The sequence below is a fragment of the Alligator mississippiensis genome, chromosome 8 (assembly GCF_030867095.1).
Source record: "Alligator mississippiensis isolate rAllMis1 chromosome 8, rAllMis1, whole genome shotgun sequence".
Taxonomy (NCBI): domain Eukaryota; kingdom Metazoa; phylum Chordata; order Crocodylia; family Alligatoridae; genus Alligator; species Alligator mississippiensis.
The window spans coordinates 26,445,987-26,465,622 of NC_081831.1; the positions used below are offsets into that span (position 1 = coordinate 26,445,987).

The 19,636-nt window shown below is 54.8% G+C and overlaps 1 protein-coding gene across 2 annotated transcripts; it reads right to left on the reverse strand.

Moving 5' to 3' along the window:
* Positions 1-8,728: 8,728 nt before the first annotated feature.
* LOC102564638 (ras-related protein Rab-35) lies at positions 8,729-11,406 on the reverse strand. 2 transcript variants are annotated; one of them, XM_006277534.4, is made up of 6 exons: positions 11,107-11,405; positions 10,186-10,236; positions 9,773-9,896; positions 9,454-9,578; positions 9,225-9,349; positions 8,729-9,022 (listed from the first exon to the last, which is right to left on the reverse strand). In XM_006277534.4, the coding sequence occupies exons 1-6, from the start codon at positions 11,159-11,161 to the stop codon at positions 8,888-8,890; spliced, it is 615 nt and encodes a 204-aa protein (XP_006277596.1). In that variant the 5' UTR covers positions 11,162-11,405; the 3' UTR covers positions 8,729-8,887. The 2 variants fall into 2 exon arrangements, with proteins under 2 accessions (XP_006277596.1, XP_006277597.1); XM_006277535.4 differs by lacking the exon at positions 9,225-9,349 and having other exon boundaries at positions 11,107-11,406.
* Between the last annotated feature and the right edge of the window lie 8,230 nt (positions 11,407-19,636).

Below are 19,636 nucleotides of genomic sequence, written 5' to 3' on the forward strand. Positions count from 1 at the left end.
TCCAATTTTTTTCCATTTAAGGAGAAAAGCATGAGCAATGGTGAGTTTCCCCTTGCAGGCTGGCAGAGTTCCAGTCTGCAAGTGGCTGGAGGGAGCAGGAGGAGGGAAGTCAGTCAGGGGGTGCCATGTGCACCAAGTCTGAGAGAAAGCGTCGCAGCCTTCTCTCCAGGCGGAGCTGATGGCAGCAGGGGCCCATTGCAGGGCCACAGGAAGCAGAAACAGTTTGCTGCTAGTAGCAGCAAATCTGCTCCCATGTCCCTGCATGTGTCAATGCCTGCACAGGAGCATTTATTCGCAAGTAGTTTACTTGCAAGTAAACTGGTCCTGGATCAAATGCATGTGTAGACACACCCATTGTCTGGAAAAGCTAATCAAGGCTATGTAGCCAATCCAAGATTAGTGAAATGGACCTTAGCACTGATGAATGAAGATGTCAATGTAGAAAGCCAAGCCATCTTATCTCCAGCCCTATATAGCTTTCCCATAGAGGGAGAAGAGCATGAATGTCCACTGCCCAAGACAAAAACAGAGGCATTCTGTTCAGAGGGAACTTGACCCTCGCTGAAGCAGAAAAAGGGCCCTATATCGTTTGGTTTGTGGATGAATCTAGCTCTTATGATAAAGGGTTCCTTTGGCAGGTTATGCTGTCCTTACGTATGAGGGAGGAAGTGAAGCCAGGGAAGCTGCTCTAAGGGAAGCTAGAGACCAAGGACATCAGAACAGCCCCTTGAATCCATTCCTGAGCTTAAAGTGCACCTGTGGGAGCTGGCAGAGGGGGCATGGGTGCACATGCTTAGGCCCTCTTAGCGCTGAGATCTGCTGCAGCATTTGTGTAGACAAACCTTTGGGTGCTACCCACTGGCACAGGACCTAATCTAGGGGGCTCAACCCTGTCAGGCTCCAGGCACCTCCAAGACTGTCTGGGTTTGGCAGCATCGCAATTCACAACTACATTTATTGCAGTGTATAAAAAATAATAATAATAATTGATGTCTCTACATTTATAACAAACTGATCTATTCCAGCAGACTTTGATGCAGCCATGGAAAAAGACAGCCCCAGTGAGGTTGCCAACACTGACTATTCTGGGAGATTCCCTGCCCCCCACCATGACATAATGTCATTAATTGTACTGTTCAACCCATTCACAATATTAATATCCCAGATTGCTGTCAATAGTCACCAGGAGATTGATGCTCATTCTGGTAGACTCCCAGCCAATCCAGGAGGGTTGGCAACCCTAAGCCTCAGCCCTTGCACTCTATGAGCGCAGAGGGCAGGGGGTGTCTCCCTCACCGGACATGCCCTGGGTTTTACTGATTTGACCTCAGGTCCCATGGGGGTCTCAAGAGCTGGGGAGATGGTGCAGCAAAGTTAGAGGCAGCTTTGTCATGGCTAAGCTACAGAGCTGAGCAGGGGAAGAAATAGGGGCTGCATCAGAGCTTCAAGTAGTGCCTGGCCCTCCAGGGGGAATGTGGAGAGGGTCCTATGCTTCCCAAGACAAATATCATCCAATCTGTCCTGCCAGGCAGCCCAGCTAGCCTGAGGGCAACACTCACCCAGTACTGGGAAAAAGTCATAAGCTGATCCCCAGCTGGGGGAAGTCAGCCCTAGAGCAGCCCTGCTTTACCCCAGCCCCACCCAGCAGGGACAGCCCTACTGCAGCATATGCGGGCCACCTCCCAGAGAAGAAATGAGTGAGGCTTGCACCCAGGCCAGTGTTTTTAAACACAGGGAGCACTGTCACATCCACTCCGGGTCACCTCTGCTTGGGGTGGTACAGTTCACCTTGTCATGGCCCCTCCTGTGCCCTGCGCCAAGCATTTCTCTGCATCTACCACACAACACCTAGCTGCCTCTTCAGCCCTCCCTGCCCTGTGCCCAAGGCTGCTCTGCTCTCAGGACCCCTGCTGCAACCTCATTTATGCTGGCTGCAGAGTCCAGTGAGCAACAGTGATGGGCAGGAGCAGGTGGAGTACGTGAAGAAATCACCCTCTTTGTCTGCCTTCCTGCTCTGCTTTTGCCCAACCCCCTCAGCCCCAAACTCTGGCTGCTGTTTCCACCTACCTGACCTAGGGCTGGAGAAATTCCTGAGGGAGGGGGGAGCTCGCTCTTTCATTGTCCTGTGTAACCCTAAACCCTCACCTGAGAGTGCTGACATTTTTCAAACTGGCCAGTTGGTATCAAACGTGGTCTGAGGATACTGGTTTGTAGTTGGGTCCAGGTGATGAGGTCAGAAAATTTATTTAAAGGCCCCTTCCATCTTAGGGCTGGAGAGACATCTTCTGGTCACTGAATCAAGCTGTGGGCCTCCAGAACTCTCTGGATGTGGATGTGGAAAACTTACCTGAAATCTCGCCAGGAACTTAGATTTAAGTGTTTTAGTTGTGTATCAAAAGGCAACAGGCCTATGCTGTTTTGTTCAAGGTTGGCTGTCTTTCTATATTCAGTTGCTTTGTATTCCTCCCACTCCCTATCCCTCTCTGATCAATAAAGCTATCTTTTTATAGCATGCCTCACAGTGTGTGCTTTAGAGGAAAGGGACCATCCTTTTTTAACTTGCTTACTTGGCTGGCTAAGGGGGGCCTGGCTTTTTGCACTCCTGTACAGAAGGCAGCTTATGTATGCTTCAGGGTAAAATAAGCACCCCAGAATCCCACAGTGGGTTAAGCACCCTCAAAGTCTACAGGGTCTGTGCATCCCAGGCAGCACAGAGTCTGAAGACCAGACCTTGGGTGGTGGCAGCGTTTACCCCCAGTTTGCATATGTGCTCCAGGAAGGGGGTCAGCTGGACATAGGGGAGGCACTTGAAGCTTCTGACTAGGCTGCAGCAAGACATCTCTTCCTACAACAGCCACATCCTGCTCCAGCCCCAAACAGTGCCTCCAGGAAGCAGAGGCCTGGGGCACTTCCACCTCCTAGCACTGCAGCAGCAGCACACTGACAGTCACTGATCTGACCCTGTGTGCATGCATTTTGCATGGACCTGGGGGTTATATTTATAACATTTGGTGTGTGGAGTCCAACACACACCCTCTCCTCCATTGTCTTAGCCTCAGTGCTTGGCATAATCACAGAGTTGCTACTGTTCAGTCGCAGTAGGATCAATGTTACAGAAGACTTTGAAGAAATACGCATAATACAAAAACAATTTTGAATACAAGCTACAAAATTCACTTTCTCCATAAAGCAAAGGTTTGAGCAAATAACATATACTTTCTTAACATTTTCTAACTTGAATTTCAGTAAGGCTGATGGGATCCTGAAGTTGTTTGACAGTTTTCACTAACTGATATCCTTTATCTCATAGAATCATATTAGTAGGGTCGGAAGGGACCTTGCAGATCTTCAGGTCCAACCCCCTGCCTTGGCAGGTAGAAAACTGGGCTCAAATGACCCCAGCCAGGTAGGCATCAAGCCACATCTCATATGATCAATCAGCTTTACTTCTTCTGATTAAAAGATTTCCTCGAAATCTTGATTTCCCCAAAATGGAACATTGCCAGAAAAGGGAAATTAAGGGAGAAAATATTCAGTAATTTGTTGTCCTATTTTATGCCCAATGAAAAAAGAAAGTTAGGATTTATGAGCTGCTTATGGGTAAAAATAAGAAAATACTGAACAGCTGGTTTGCAGTTCTTCACCTACTTCTTGTTTTCAGACTAGGTTTGCTAGTTGGTGGTGTAGACATGCAAATATTAGAAGTACCTGATGAAATCAACATGGACACTGAAAACACTTGCCTTTAGCTAAGTGACTGACAGTCAGATTACCCTTTTTGGAAATTAGATCAATCTTTTTATAGCTGCCAGCCTACAAATATGCCTTGATATATATTTATAATTAAATATTCCTGGTAAATAATTAAAAGCATTGAATATCTTGTTCGTAAAAACACCACTTAATGTAGCACAATTATTTCCAAATTGAACAAGCTGTTATTAAATGCAGATTGAGTCCATTGAAAAGCAAATCAAACCAAAGAAAACCAACCGAGGAATATACACAAACATATTTGTATTCAAATTGCACCTATTTGATTGCCTGCTCTCTGCCTGTCCTTTCAGAGCACCTGACAAAGTGAGCCATTGCTTATGAAAGCTTATGTATCTCTGATTCAATTAGTCTATAAATTTCACCTCTATTTCTGCCTTTTACCTGACTTCAGACCAACATTTCAAACTACCTCTCTCTGCTTAAGAAAATGTATGGTAAGTGTATTCTACCCTGAAAAACCTCATTGCTGACTGCCTTAGAAGAAAATGTACTTCTTTAAGATTTGCTCAGTAGTTTAGAAGAATATCAAGTCACAAGTGGATCAGCTTTGTTAAGAGCTTATTCTTCACTACTGGGAAGCCTAATTAAAATATTTGTTAAGTTTATGGGGCATACCCAATATAGAAATGAGTCTCAGGAAAGCCACACTTATTAGTTATGGGTCAGTATAACATTGATCCTTTGTCGCTTGATGACAGACTCTCTCCCCTCACAAAACAAAATCAGTATCTTACAAAACAAGACACCCCCTGCCCGCTGCGCTCATAAAGTGCAAGGGCTGGGGCTTAGGCAATGACATGGTAGGGGACCTACAGATTGGTAGCCATCTGGGGGACAGTGATCACCTAATAATAGAATCCTTCATAAGACATCGAGTGGGTAAGGTAACTAGTAGGGTGACAGTGCTAGACTTTAGGAAAGCTGATTTCAATGAACTCAGTCAAGGACGCACTGCAGAGTAGGAGTTTTGAAGTGATGGGAGCCCAAGAAGGGTGGCTGTGCCTTAAGGAAATGATCCTTTGGGCAGAAAGGGAGACAATCCCGATGCAAGGAAAAAGAAGGAAAGGGGCCAGGAGGCTTCCTTGGCTGACCAGAGAAATCCAGGGCAGCCTACAGGCCAAAAGGGGAGCACATAAAAAGTGGAAACAGGGAGAGATCACCAAAGAGGAGTATACCTCCTCTGCTTGCGCTTGTAGGGTGGCAGTTAGATGGGCCAAAGCTACCATAGAGCTGAGGATGGCATCCCAAGTAAAGGACAACAAGACATTGTTTTTTAGATATATAGGGAGTAAAAGGAAGGCCGAGGGAGGAACAGGACCCCTACTAAATGGGCAGAAGCAATTGGTGACGGACAGGGGGGACAAGGCTGAACTCCTCAACGAGTTCTTTGCCTCAGTGTTCCTAAGCGAGAGGCACGACAAGTCTCTCACCGGGGTTGTAGAGAGGCAGCAGCAAGGCGCCAGACTACCATGTGTAGACCCTGAGATGGTGCAGAGTCACTTGGAGGAACTGGATGCCTCTAAGTTGGCAGGCCCGGATGAGCTCCATCCAAGGGTGCTGAAGGCACTGGCTGACATCATAGCAGAGCCACTGGCGGGAATATTTGAACGCTCGTGGCGCATAGGCCAAGTCCCGGAGGACTGGAAAAGGGCCAGTGTGGTCCCCATTTTCAAGAAGGGGAGGAAGGAGGACCAGGGCAACTATAGGCCAGTCAGTCTCACCTCCATCGTTGGCAAAGTCTTTGAAAAAATTATCAAGGCTCACATATGCAAGAGCCCAGCAGGACAAATTATGCTGAGGGGAAACCAGCACAGGTTCGTAGCAGGCAGATCGTGCCTGACTAATCTAGTCTCTTTTTATGACCAGGTAACGAAATGCCTGGACACAGGAGGAGGGGTGGATGTCATATACTTAGACTTCAGGAAGGCCTTCGATACGGTATCCCACCCCATACTGGTGAACAAGTTAAGAGGCTGTGACTTAGATGACTACACAGTCCGGTGGGTGGCAAATTGGCTAGAGGGTCGCACCCAGAGAGTCGTGGTGGATGGGTCGGTTTCGACCTGGAAGGGTGTGGGCAGTGGGGTCCCGCAGGGCTCGGTCCTAGGATGGATACTCTTCAATATCTTCATCAGCGACTTGGACGAGGGAGTGAAGTGTACTCTGTTCAAGTTTGCGTATGACACAAAGCTATGGGGAGAAGTGGACACGCTGGAGGGCAGGGAACAGCTGCAAGCAGACCTGGATAGGTTGGACAAGTGGGCAGAAAACAACAGAATGCAGTTCAACAAGGAGAAATGCAAAGTGCTGCACCTAGGGAGGAAAAATGTCCAGCATACCTACTGCCTAGGAAATGACCTGCTGGGTAGCACAGAAGTGGAAAGGGATCTTGGAGTCCTAGTGTACTCCAAGATGAACATGAGTCGGCAGCATGACGAAGCCATCAGAAAACCCAATGGCACGTTATCGTGCATCAGCAGATGCATGATGAATAGATCCAAGGAGGTGATACTTCCCCTCTATCGGGCCCGCAGTTGAAGTACTGCGTGCAATTCTGGGCGTCGCACTTCAAGAGGGATGCGGATAACCTGGAGAGGGTCCAGAGAAGGGCCACTCGTATGGTTAAGGGCTTGCAGACCAAGCCCTACGAGGAGAGACTAGAGAACCTGGACCTTTTCAGCCTCCGCAAGAGAAGGTTGAGAGGCAACCTTGTGGCTGCCTATAAGTTCATCACGGGGGCACAGAAGGGAATTGGTGAGGATTTATTCACCAAGGCGCCCCCGGGGGTTACAAGAAATAATGGCCACAAGCTAGCAGAGAGCAGATTTAGATTGGACATTAGGAAGAACTTCTTCACAGTTCGAGTGGCCAAGGTCTGGAACGGGCTCCCAAGGGAGGTGGTGCTCTCCCCTACCCTGGGGGTCTTCAAGAGGAGGTTAGATAGGCATCTAGCTGGGGTCATCTAGACCCAGCACTCTTTCCTGCCTATGCAGGGGGTTGGACTCGATGATCTATTGAGGTCTTTTCTGACCCTAACATCTATGAATCTATGAAACTTCTCTCTTTTTTTTAATGTTAGCTTTATTTGCCACCATTCCCAAGGGTAGTTCAGGATGACTTACAGAATAGAGCCAAATAAGCAAATGTGAACAAACCAAAACCAGAACATATCAAATGACTTATGAAAGCTAATAGAGCATTAAAATGAAGGATATAGCAAGCCCCTCTGAACTGTCTCTCAGCCTGGCCTGACTTGCTAAGCACCTGTCCAAGTACAAAGGACTTTTGGTGCTTGGGCTCTGGTGGCCTGATGGGAAAGGGAGTTCCAGAGGCGACAGGTGATGGCTGAGCACAACACACACATCCTCGCCAAGCAGACTTGGTGCACTGAGGGTATGTACCCGTAGGAGGTTATTCTCAGCTGATCTCAGGGGTCATGATGGTGTGTGAGGGTGAAGGGGTTCCTTAGCCACATGAGGGCTCGTACTGTACCTGGAAAGCCCCTAGGAGCCAGTGCAAACCTTGGAGCACTGAAGTGATGTGCTCCTGGCACCCAGCCCATCAGAAAGCAGGCTAGCAAGCTCTGCACCAGCTGCAGCCTGCCAATGATCTTCACTGGTAGCCCCATGCACAGTGGCTGCATGAGTCCACCCCAAGGTCATGGGGTTGCAGATGATGGAGGCCAGATACAAGTCTAAGACAAAAGGGCACAGTCTCCTCTCCAGACAGAGCTGGTGAAAGGCACTCCTAGGGGCAGCAGAGGGCCCAGGGGCAGCCCTGGGCTGCTAACCTGAACCCCACGGATGGCAGATGTCCCAACCCTCCAGGTCACATGACCTGCCCACCCCCATCACCTCTGCCTTGTCTGGATTCTGTTTTGCCTGGGTAATGGACCTGTTGACACCCACTAATTCATCCATGACCCAGCTGCTATGCTGTACCCCTCACAGCTACATTTCAGAACATCTTTCTCCCAGGGATGAAGTGAAAGGGGCAGGGATGAGCAGTAGCTACTGCACTCTAGCCCAGACTCAGCCACATCCCTCCCCTCCCTGGGCTGGGGGAGAAGGATAAGGGAAATAACACTTCCTGCTTTCTACTCAACCACCACATTATACCCGACTCAGTCACATCACTCTTCCCTATGGACAGGGCAGAGAAATCCCAGTGGACACAGACAGGGAGGAGGCAGTACTGGATTGGGAGATCATCCTAGCTGATGTCCCCACCCTCATGCTGTTGCCTGCCCTGAAGTGTACTCTTAGCACCTGCCTAGACCCCCACCTGCCTGAGTAGCGCCTGCCCCTGCAAGTACTACCCCTAGCTGCAGGCAGCACAGGGTTAAAATCCAAAATAAAGGTATTACCTCTCTCTTCTCAGGACCCTGCTCTAAGCTGCTGCTCAGCAGCCCCCCAGGAACAGGGCATCCCACTCTAATCATGTCCAGATGGAAGAAAGGGTCCCCCTGGCTATCGTGGAGCTGTGAGCTTCCCTGCAGCCGTGCCGCCAGAGCAGAGGTTGGAGGAAGAGAGCTGCTCAGCACAGCAGCAAGTGGAAAAAATGTAGCTGGATTTTCACATGGATTGTTTTGCTCCCAACTGGGCATTAGGTATTTGAGCTGAATGACACATTTCTATTGGTAATAGCTTAGAGGAGCAGATCTCAAACAACCAGATATCTCAAGGGGGGGCAGAGGGGTGTAAGCAGTGGCCCCAAGCTGTAGCAGGAGGAAGCCCAGGGCCAAACAAGCACTAACCCAAAACAGAGGTCATTGGGCTTAACTGGTGGGAGAGGGGACTGCTTTGCTTCATGGAGAGGAACAGGGTGGGGGAAAATTAAGCAGGAAGTGTTTGCAAGGAAGAAAACCCAGGCATCTGGGCTCCCAACCCCATCCTGCTCTAACCCACAATCCCCTGCCAGAGAACCCAGGTGTCTGGGCACCCCACAGACCTTTTCCACACCAAAATCATCTTTATTAAACCGAGAACAAATGTCTCAGGGGGTCCCTGGGGGTGGGAACAGCTGAGGCAGGGAGAAGAGAAGGGCACCCAGATTCCCAGCTCCCCCTGCTCTCAGCCCCCAGAAAACCCAGGCACTTGGGGCCTCCATCTCAGCAGCACTTCCTGGGGGGTCCCAGCTTCTTCTTGGAGGTCCCAACACAGACAACCCCAGGGCCCCGGCCCTCCCGAATGGCCTGGGCAGCCATCTTGGCCTTCAGCACTTGCCCAGCCACTGCTGCAAACATCTAGGAAGGAAGGGGAGAGAAGGTAGTAGCTTCCTCCCCGGCAATGCCTAGAACAGGATGCCCCCACATCCCACGTGGACCTGCAAGCTTCCCCCCAGCAGTGCCCTGAGGTGGGGACTTCCTAGGCATTGCTGCGAAGTCCCCCCCCCCGGCCAGCACCCCCAACCCCAGTGCCACACTCTCCCCCTGCGATGCCCCACACCTCCTCCACATTGATGTTGTCCTTGGCGCTGGTTTCGAAGTGCCGCAGCCCCAGCTGGGCGCTGAAGCGTCGGGCATCGGCCGCGGGCACCTGGCGGTGTGAGGGGTCCTCAACCTTGTTACCCACTGGGTGGGGGGGGAGGAGCGAGGGGGAGAGGGTGAGCCAGGGTAATGAGGGCTGGCACCCCAGGGGTTAAGCCCAGTGGGCCCCACCAGGGGCAGGGACTCACCCAGCACCTTGCAGACGCTGTCGCAGTTCTCCGCGATCTCATGCATCCAGCGCTTGACGCTGACGAAGGAGTCGGGGTTGGTCACGTCATAGACCACGATCACCCCGTGTGCGTTGCGGTAGTACCTGCGGGGAGGGGGTGGCACCCAGGTGTCCAGGCTCCTCACACCCCTGCCTTTCCCCCACCCCCTGCCCACCTGCTGTAACCCTCCAGACCCCAGTCGCCCCGCAGAGAACCCAGGCGTTCGGGCTTCCCCCACTCCTGCAGACCCACCCCCCGCACAGAGCCCAGGTGTCCAGGCCCGCCCACCCACACTCACGTGGAGGTGATGGTGCGGAACCGCTCCTGTCCCGCCGTGTCCCAGACCTGGAGCCGCAGCCGCAGCCCCCCGAGCACCACAGTCCGGACACGGAAATCCACCCCGATGGTGGTCACAAAGCTGCCTGGGGGCGGGGAGAGGCTCATGAAGCCAACCTCCGAGACCCCATTCACAACCACCCCCTGGCCTACAAGTCCCACCCACAATTATTTACACCACCCCCTGAGCCACAGGCTCCACCCCCACAATCCTAGTGGCCCCTCCCACTGCCCTAGCCCTACCCAGCATCCCACTTCTCCCAGACCCTGCCCCCTGGCCCCACCCACTGCCCTCAGCTCCACCCACAAGCCCCAAGTCCCCACCCATGGCCCCCAGATCTGCCCCCTGGGGGGGAAGGGGCTGGGGCCACTCACTGGAGAAGGTGTTGTCGGCGAAGCGGAGAAGGAGGCTGCTCTTGCCCACACCTGGGGCAAAAGGGGGTGGCAGGGGATGGTGAGCAGAACTGGGGAGACAACCCAGCATCCCAGCTCCACCCTCAGACCCCTCCACACCCAGAGACCCCAGACATCCAGGGCAGGGACAGGGCTGGGTCCAAGGGCAGGAAGGACGGAAGGAACAAAACAGGGGGAGTAAGCATGGGGGAGGAGGAGGAGGATGGGGGGCGGGTAGGGGAAGGAAACAGGCAGCAAAGGCAGAGAGAGGGAAAGAGACAGAGAGCCAAGGGATGAGCAGGAGTGCGGAAACAAGGTGGTGGAGGAAGCAGGAAAAGGAAGAAAGGGGGGAAATGGGCAACAAGGATGAATGTGGGGAGCAAAGGAAGAGAGAAGGGGGGAAAGGAGACGGACGAGCATAAAGAACAAGGGAACAAAAGGGGGACAGGGATGGACGAAGGGAACAAGAGGCTGGGACGGAGGAGTGCAGGGAAGAAGGGAATGCAGCGGGGCCTGAAGGGAGAAGTGGGAGGGATGGACGAGGGAACGAGGAACTGGGGAGATGGATGAGTGGGGGAATGAAACAAGGGAGAAAGGAGAAATAGAGGAAATAAAGAAGTCTGGGAAGGGAGGAGGGGGTGGGGAGAATGAGGAGTGCAGGGAGCGAAACAGGTGCGAGGGAGAGGATGGGAGAGAAAGAGGGGAGGACACGGGGATGGGACAGATGGAGGGACGGAGACAGTGGAAGCCAGGAGCAGAAGGGAAGGGGGTGACTGAGGGCGACACAAGGGGCAGGAGCAAGGGGAGGGAGGGAAGAGGCAGAGGAGGACGGAAGGACGCAGGGGAGGAAGGGGATGGAGGGACGGCCCGGCGGGAGCAGGGAGGCGGGCGGGCGGCCCGTACCCGAGTCCCCGATGAGCAGCAGCTTGAAGAGGTGGTCGTACCCCCGCCCCGCCATGCCCAGACGCCCGGGCCCGCCGGGCTGGGGGGCGGGACTCGGACACCTAGGTCCCCCTGCGGTTGGGCGGGGCAGGGATGCTGGAGGGCGGACTCGGGCGCCTGGTCCCGTGGGGGCTCCCCGACAGCGAGGGCCGAGGAGGGCGGGCCCGATCCGGGGCGGGTGGCCGGGGTCCCACAGCCGAACCGCGATCAGCTGACCCGGCCCTTCCCGCGGGGCCAGCTGGGCAGGGGGCGGGGCCTCGCCGATAGGCCCCGCCCCGCGCGGCCTCGCGGCCCCGCCCCCGGCCAGACTCGACCCAGGGGCGGGGCGGGGCGGGAGGGGGCGGGGCTGTTCCTGTGACTCAACAAAGGCTCCATCCCCAAAGCGAATCCCAGGTGATGCCGAAGGGGAAGCTCCGCCCTTCCCTACCCGGGCCAGTGAGGGGGAGGGGCGGGGCCTGAGCCGGAGGGCGGGGCAAGCTCGGAGTCAGCCCCGCCCCCGAGGGATCCCGGTGTCCGGCGAGAGCTGCGCTCGCGGGGAGCGCACGTGTCCCGTCGTCCCCGCAGCTGTCACTGGGGCTGGCGCGGGTCGGTTCCCGGACGCCTGGGTCCTCGGGGTGTCGTAGTGGAGGCAACTGGGAGGCCGGACACCGGGTCCCTTCCTCCGGGCTTCAGTCTCCCTGCCCTGGGACGCAGGGACACCGCCGAGGGCCCACCGTGCCCCGAGTCGGTGCCTGCAGGTGCCACCCGCGTGCTTGTGCGTGGAGGAGTTTCATGCCTTGCGCACTCCCGCTTGGGACCCCCGCGACCCTCCGGGCCCTGGCACACGGCTGGTCTTTCCCGGTGTCGCCTGACCAGCACCTGGGTCCGCCGTGGCTGCGAGTCTGTGCTGGCTGGCACTGCCCCCTCCCCGCTGGCCACAGCCAGGCCTGCCCCCCCCTCCTCCCGCCGTGCGCAGGGAGGTAGTGACGCCCCCGCACCAGGGACTGCCCCCGCCTCACCCCGCACTCTCTGGATAAAATGTCTCCCTCCCCCAGAGTCACCCTCGGGGGCCAGAGCAACCCATGACACCCCCTGCAGGGCCAAGGGGAGTCCCATCCTGGTAAAAGGGCATCCAGGGACCCCAGGTGCCCGAGGAACGGGCAGCGCTCACTAGCCTGGCCTCAGGCTGCCTGCACACAGCAGGGACTGCAGCTCCCTGTCAGAGCAGAGCCCGGGACTAGGACACTGGGTCCCCTCTCGATCAGCCGTGAAGGCACTGTGCACCCTCATCTTTGGCCCCTGCTTCAGCAAAGGCCTAATGACATGCACCTCGTTCCCAGACCCACATGAGCTGGTTCATGTTTGCATGGAGCTCTGGAAATCAGCGCATTATCTGTAACCTCTGCTGATTCATTATAGGCTTGCAAAATGGATGCTTGGAGCAAACTGCAAGCTCGTGAGACCAGACTGAGCTCAGAAAGGAATTAAAAACATGGAGGATCTTGGGGTGTGGGTTGGGGGAACTAGAAAAGAAATTAAAGGTGGTGGAGAGAGACGCATAGAGGTGGAAAGCGCCGGATCCCCCGGAAGGTATGAGGGAGGGGTGCAGGGGTAGCTGCAGAGCACACACTGCAGCCCCAAAAGGCTTGCTCAGCAGAGGGGGTGCAGGAGGAACTGGGGGCTCCCATAGGAACACCTACTGGACATTGACCCCAAAGGCACAGGACGTGGCTGGGAAGTGGTGTTCAAGAAGAGGCTAGACAGCCACTGGTCAGGGATGATCAAGGCATAGGGATGCCTGTGTTCTGCTATGGGGATTTCCCAGGCTTCTGGGCATTGCTGGTTGCCCTGGCCTCACCTATCTGCTACATGCATCAGAGGGGTTTTAAGCCTTCCTCAGAGGCATTGGGCATTAGCTACAGCTGTGCCATGCTCCTGCTGGAACCAAAACCAAAGGCTTCTGGCTAGAGGTCTTGCCTCTCTGCTCAGAGCCAGACCAATCACCATTTTGGGGGTCAGGAAGGAATTTTGACCCCATGATCAGACTAGTATGAACTGGGTGGGGCACGGGTTACCTTCTTCTGTAGCAGGGGCATGGCTCTCTCCGTGGGATCTCTTGAGCATATATAGACATTTCATAGAAGCAGGACGTTGGCTGTCATGGTTCCTCTGCTTTACCTGTGTCAGGTAAGGGTGTTAGGTCTGTGTTGTGTCAGAATTGAGGATAGTCTTATGTAGGTTTTACATCATGGTGGGCAAAAGATGGCCTGTGGGTCTGATCTGGCCTGCCAGTTGATTTTATCCAGCCTATGGCTGGGGAGCATGGGTGGCAGCACTGTGCGGCAGGACCCCCAAACATTGCTGGTGGGTGTTCAGAGTGGCAGCCCCACCTTGTAAAGTTTCCAGCACGCAGGCAGGTGCCCAGGACAGCCCCTGGTTTCTGCAGAGCCTGGGGCAGTGAACAGAGTTGTGTCCTTCCTCACAAGAGTATCCTTGGCTGGGTAGCAAGTATGAGGGGGCTCTTTGCAAGGGGGGGTCAGTAGATGGGGGGGCTTGAGTCCCCTGAGCAGTTCCTGCTGCTGCTCACAGGGAGCACCTTCCCCCCTTGCCTCTGTACAAGAGACAGAGTTAGGGAGATGGGGGCAGAGCTCCCCACCAGCCTCTCTTCCAAAGGAGGATTGCAGGAGCACAGATCCCCTTGCATTTTGGCAGCAAGGATGACAGGGCTGACTGTAACCAGGGGATGTAGGAGGCTGCTGGTGTAGTCCATTATAGCACCAGGGGAGCTTTCTTTTCTTTTCCAATTCATAGATTTCATAGACATTAGGGCTGGAAGGGACCTCGGAGGATCATCGAGTCCAGCCCCCCGCCCAAAGGGCAGGAAGTCAGCTGGAGTCGCAGGATCCCAGCAAGATAAGCATCCAATTTTTTCTTGAAGGTGTTCAATGTAGGTGCTTGGACCACCTCTGATGGCAGGCTATTCCAGACCTTGGGGGCTTGGACAGTAAATAAATTCTTCCTTATGTCCAGCCTGAAATGGTCTTGCAGTAGTTTATAACCGTTCAACCTAGTCGTCATCCCTTGGGGCGCTCTGGTGAACAAACGTTCCCCCGGATACTGGTGGTCACCCCTGATAAACTTATAGGTGGCCATCAGATCACCCCTGAGCCTTTTCCAGGCTGAAGAGTCCCATGGCTCTCAGCCTCTCATCATAAGGTCTGTTTTCCTGACCTCTTATCATGCACATGGCTCTTCTCTGGACTCTCTCAAGCTTCTCCACATCCTTTTTGAATTGTGGAGCCCAAAACTGGACGCAGTACTCCAGCTGCGGCCTCACCAAGGCCGAGTACAAGGGGAGAATGACGTCCCGGGATTTGCTTGAGAAGCATCTATGGATGCAAGCCAGCATTTTGGTCACTTTACTAGCCGCAGCATCGCATTGCAGGCTCATGTTCATCTTGTGGTCAATGATGACCCCCAAGTCTCTTTCTTCTGTAGTGCTAGCCAGCGTATATAAGTCTATAAGGATGCTGCAGGTTTTTCTTCCCAAGGTGGAGAACCTTGAATTTTTCAGTGTTGCCAGCCCCTGGCTTTCACCAGCATCCACCATATACTGGAGATAATGCTACCGCTGCACAGCCAGAGGAGGAGGGACAAGGAAACTGAAACAGATAAACACTTTAAAGCTGAGAGAAGCAAAGAGCAGGGGGCAAGGAAGTATTCTCCCCACCTCCCCTACAACTCTAAAGGAAGTTGGTAAAAAGTGGTGCAGGCCTGCTGCAGACTGAGGCAGGACAAGGGATTTCATGGGAAGCTTTCCGAGGAAGGATGAGATTCGGAGAGGCTGACAGAAGCTGTCAGATTGTCCAAGACCTCTCCTGATCACCACAAGGTTTCAAACATAATGGCTGATGACTCTGTAATCATGTTGGCCAACTCCCTCAGCACACTTGGGTACATCCCATCTGGTCCCATTTCGCCTTGAGTTCCATTTCCGGAACTGTTCCATTAAGCCTTGAGTTTCAAGGTTTCGACGGAACAGCATTTCGTATCGAATTTCATTTCGATTCAAAACAGCTGTTCCATTTTGCTTCATGGAAACAGTGAGGCTGTTTTGACTCTGTTTCAACATTTTGCTAGATTGGGTGAGGGCAGGGAGTCAGCACTGGATTGGGGGGAGTGGGGAGCAAGAAGTCAGCCCAGCTGGGCTGACTTCCCATCCCCGGCACTGAATCAGGCAGGGGGCGGGAAGTCAGTGCAGCTGGGCTGACTTCCCATCCCCAGTGCTAGATCAGCCAGGGCTGGGAAGTCAGCCCAGCTGAGCTGACTTCCCGCCCCTGGCCCGATCCAGTGCCGGGGATGGGAAGTCAGCCCATCTGGCCTGACTTCCATCCCCAGTGCTATGGTCAAAACATTTTGACTTTCGAAACATTTTGACTAGTCTCGTTTTGTTCTGAGGCTCTTTCAAAGCCCTTTGTTTCATCTCGATTTTGCTGTTTCGACCTCAAAATGAGTCAAAACAGTGTTGAAACAAAATGGCTGGCAAAATTTCGCTCACCCCTACTCTCCAATACTCCAGGCTCTGCAACGGGCAGCAGCAGACAGGTTCCGCCAACTTTCCCTGTCCCATGGGTCCTCCCTGCTAACCTGGGAACAAGTGCTGCCACAGCCCTTGGCAGGGGTGACATGTAAGGGGTGCATGCAGGTGCATGTGCCCCCCCAGCCACTGGAGGCATGTGGTGTTCATGGCCCCTGGTGTCCCCTGCAAATCTCAGCTGCAGACGCCCTGGAGCCCCTCCCCATGACATGAACGGGGAGTGTTGCAAGGGAGGGGCTGCAACACCTGCTCTCTGCCTGGCAGGGAACACCTGAGGGGACAAAGGTAGCTGTGGGGTACCCATCTGCTGCTGCTGTCCCCTGCAGAGCCCAGCTGGAGTGGGGCAGGAGCTTCTCTGAGCTCACCCTTCAGCTCCCTGATCAACCAGGGGAAGGGGCGTTGGATGGGGTGGGGACATGATTCTGAGGATGGAGGGGAAGAGAGGGGGTGCTGAGAGTCACAGACAGGATGGGAGAGGATTGTTATCAGGTTTGAAGAATTAAAAAAAAAAAAAGACCCTACTGGTGCTCTGTGGTCATTCTGCTTTCAAGAGGGTGGCCTCGGGCAGCTGGGAGTTAGGGTACAGTCACCTCTGCAGTGCTAGTCTGCTTCTACACCCCCTTCACAAAGTCCTGGATCCTCACATGCCTGGTCCCAGTAGAGGAGGGGTGTGCGTGCATGTCTGCACACGTCTGTCGAGGGTGCAGTCAGATCCTAGTGGGGTAGGGGTTGGTGTGTTGGAGGCGCACCTCAGGTCCCAGTGCTGGGGGCCAAGTTCAAGCAGAAACTGAATTCCCCTCTTCTCAGGCCCAGAAAGGGATGGACAAAAGGCAAAGGCTAAGGTAAGTCGACCAGCAGGGCTAGTTAGGATGCCCAACTTGCTTTTCCTGGTGTATTAAGGAATATAATCATCAGAGATCCTGGTTTTCCCTGATAAAAAATTGCAAATTCTCTCATAAAAAATGTCAAATTCTCTGATTAAATCTGTGATTAAAATGAAAGCCCCGCCCCCCACAGCCCCTACCCCCCAGTCCTGCCAGAGGGGCCCCCAGCTGCCAGGGCTATGGGGCCAGGGACCCGGGTCCACCCCCTGCAAGATACAGGTCTGCCCCCAAGCAGGAAGCAGCAGCTGCTGCAGCGGAGAGGAGCCAAGCTCCCCTCCTACTCCCTCCCCCCTGCCTGCTTGCTGTGGGCTCAGGTGGGGGACGGCTGGCTCTCTGCTGCTGCACGCACTCCTGGGGGGGTAGGGAGGCATGTGCCCTCCAGACATAGGCAGTGGGGGGGGGCAAAGGGGCTTAGTCCCCCCCAAACGTAGGGCAGCGGTAGGGCTGCAGGCTTCCGGCAGCTGCACCAGGGGTGGGGAGGGGGTGGAGCTGTGGCTGGGGGACAGGCAGGCACTGCACAGCCGGGGTGGGATGCAGGACTGAGCCACTAGTGACTCATCCAGGGGACACAGCTCCTGCTGCTACATGCAGTACAAGAGGCATGGGGCATGTGCCCCCAGATCTGGGCAGGGCAGGCTGCCACTGCAGGCTGAGGCTGGGGCTGCACTGGGCCCTTCCCAGTGGTGGGGAGCTGGGTCGGGCTGCACTTGGGGCAGGCGGCAGCAGCACTGGCAGGAGAGCTACAGGGGGGCTGCAGCCACCCCAAAATTTGCTGTAGTCCTCCCCCCCCGCCCCGTGTTCCCAGCGCTGCTGTTGTCCACCCCAAGCACAGCACAGCCCAACCCTCCCCATCCAGGAAGAGCCTGGTGCAGCCCTGGCCCCAGCCCACAGTGGCAGCTCGCCCTGCCCTGCACAGATCTGGCAGCACATGTCCCACATGCCCTCCCAGGGCACGTGCAGTGGCAGGAGCCACCACCTTCTCCCTGCACCCCCTGGATGAGCTGCTCATGGCTCCGTCCTGGGCCCCACCACAGCTATGCAGCGCCTGCCCCTCCCCCAGCCTGTGCCCCAGCCCCACTCCCTCCCCCCACCATAGCCCTTTCCCCTCCCTGACCCTTCCCCCACAGACTTATCTGCTGGGGGGGGCTGTGCATGCTCATGCGCGCTTGTGCTCAGCCCCTGCCAAATAATTTTTTTCCCTCTGCCTATGCCCCCAGATCTGTGTGTGGGTCAGAGGTGGAGGTCAGCTCAGGCTCCCACCCTGCTGCCCTCTCCCAGGGCCTCCGCAACCTAACGGGTGCGACTTGGCACTGCAAGGCAGGGGCCACACAGGAAAGCTCCTTGACACTGCAAGCTCCACGCTGCCCTGACAATGCATCCCCTGCACACAGGGCAGCAGGGAGGGGCATACTACACTGCTTCTCTCGCTGCTGCCACGCACATATGGGATGCATTGCCAGGGCAGCATGGAGCTCACAGCGGTGAGCAGCTTTCCTGCACAACCCAACTCTGCCCTGCAACACCGGGTCATACCCACCAGGCTGCAGAGGCAGCAGGGTGGGAGCCCAAGCCCACAATGGGCAGCCCACCCCCACCCTACGTAAAGATGTGGGGGGGCACAGGTCTCCCCTACCCCCCAGGAGTGCATGCAGTGGCTTGGGACCCCATTCACCCTAGCCCCTGCTCCTGCCCGTGCCCCACTCCCTCCTTCACTGCTGGGGCCTCGATTTGCCCCCCACCCAGCCCGTTCCCCCAGACTTACCTGCTGAGGGGGTGTCCACACATGTGCACATGCTTAACCCCCGAAATAGTTTTTTCTCCTTCCGCCTGTGAAGATGATGAAACAAGAGCTCTTCTCACTCTCAGGAAGGAACCAAGATCTGGTTATACCTTCTGTCTCTCTCCATCGCACCACCATCACTTAGCCAATCTTCCTGAACCACTGCCTGTCCACCATATATGTTACCAACCATTCTCACCTAGACACATTCCTGTCACTCAATCCTGTCTCTCACATTTACCTCTCCATCTTCCTGCCAACTTCTCCAACACATCTGCCTATGCTCACCACTTCTAAGTAGGTCACCAGTTCATAAGTTCACTCCTAGCAGGTTCTTGAATTGACCATTACTGTGCATACTCATAATTTTAACATTACATCAGTGTTAATGGTAGCTGTACCAAACCAGAGAATTGGGTCTACACTAGGTACAGGTCCAGAGGTTGTGGTGGTGCAGACACAACCCCCTTCTTGGCCACAGCATGGAGCAGCGACTGGGTCTTTTTTTTAAGGTCCCCAAATCAGGTAAAATCTAGATTTCCTCCCCCTGCCCTACACTCCAAATCTCAGCACCCCCCTCCCTTTCCCTTCATGCTCAGAGGCACCTTCCCCATTCGCCCTTCCCCTGCCCCATGCTGCTGCTGTCTGTGGCTGGTTGTGGGGGAAGGAGACTCCAAAGCCACTTCTACCATGCTTCAGCCAGGCTAAGTCAGGGACAGCAGCAGTGGGTGGGTTCCTCCTCCTTGCCCAATTCCACCAGATAGTCCCTGCCAGCAAGGGAGCAAGAGCTGTTGCCACTGCTGCTGTCCCCTGTGCAACCCAGTTGGAGTGGGGCAGGAGCTGCTGTGAAGCCATCCCTCACACCTGCTCAGGACAGCAGTGGGCAGGGGAAGGGGCACTGGGAGAGGAGGGGACATGCTGCTATGGATGAAAGGAAAGGGAGGAGGTGGGCAGAGGGTAGTGCAGGGCAGCATTCCTTCCTGATCAGTGGACTTTAAAAGGGGATCCTTGATGCTGCTATGCAGTCTGCCTGCCCTGGGGTCTAGGGCTGCAGCCATGCCTACAGCGCTGTTCATTGGGTGGGTGTCTCTGCATATTGTGTAGGATTCCCATCAAAGGAAGGCGTGTGTTTGTGTATCAGCAGGGAGCTGTGTTGATCTGTCCTTCTGCCTGTGTCTGCCTGTCAGCGAAAGCAACTCTCCCAGGGACCAGCTGGCAGGGGCTGTTTGTGCCCATGGGACTATTGCCCAA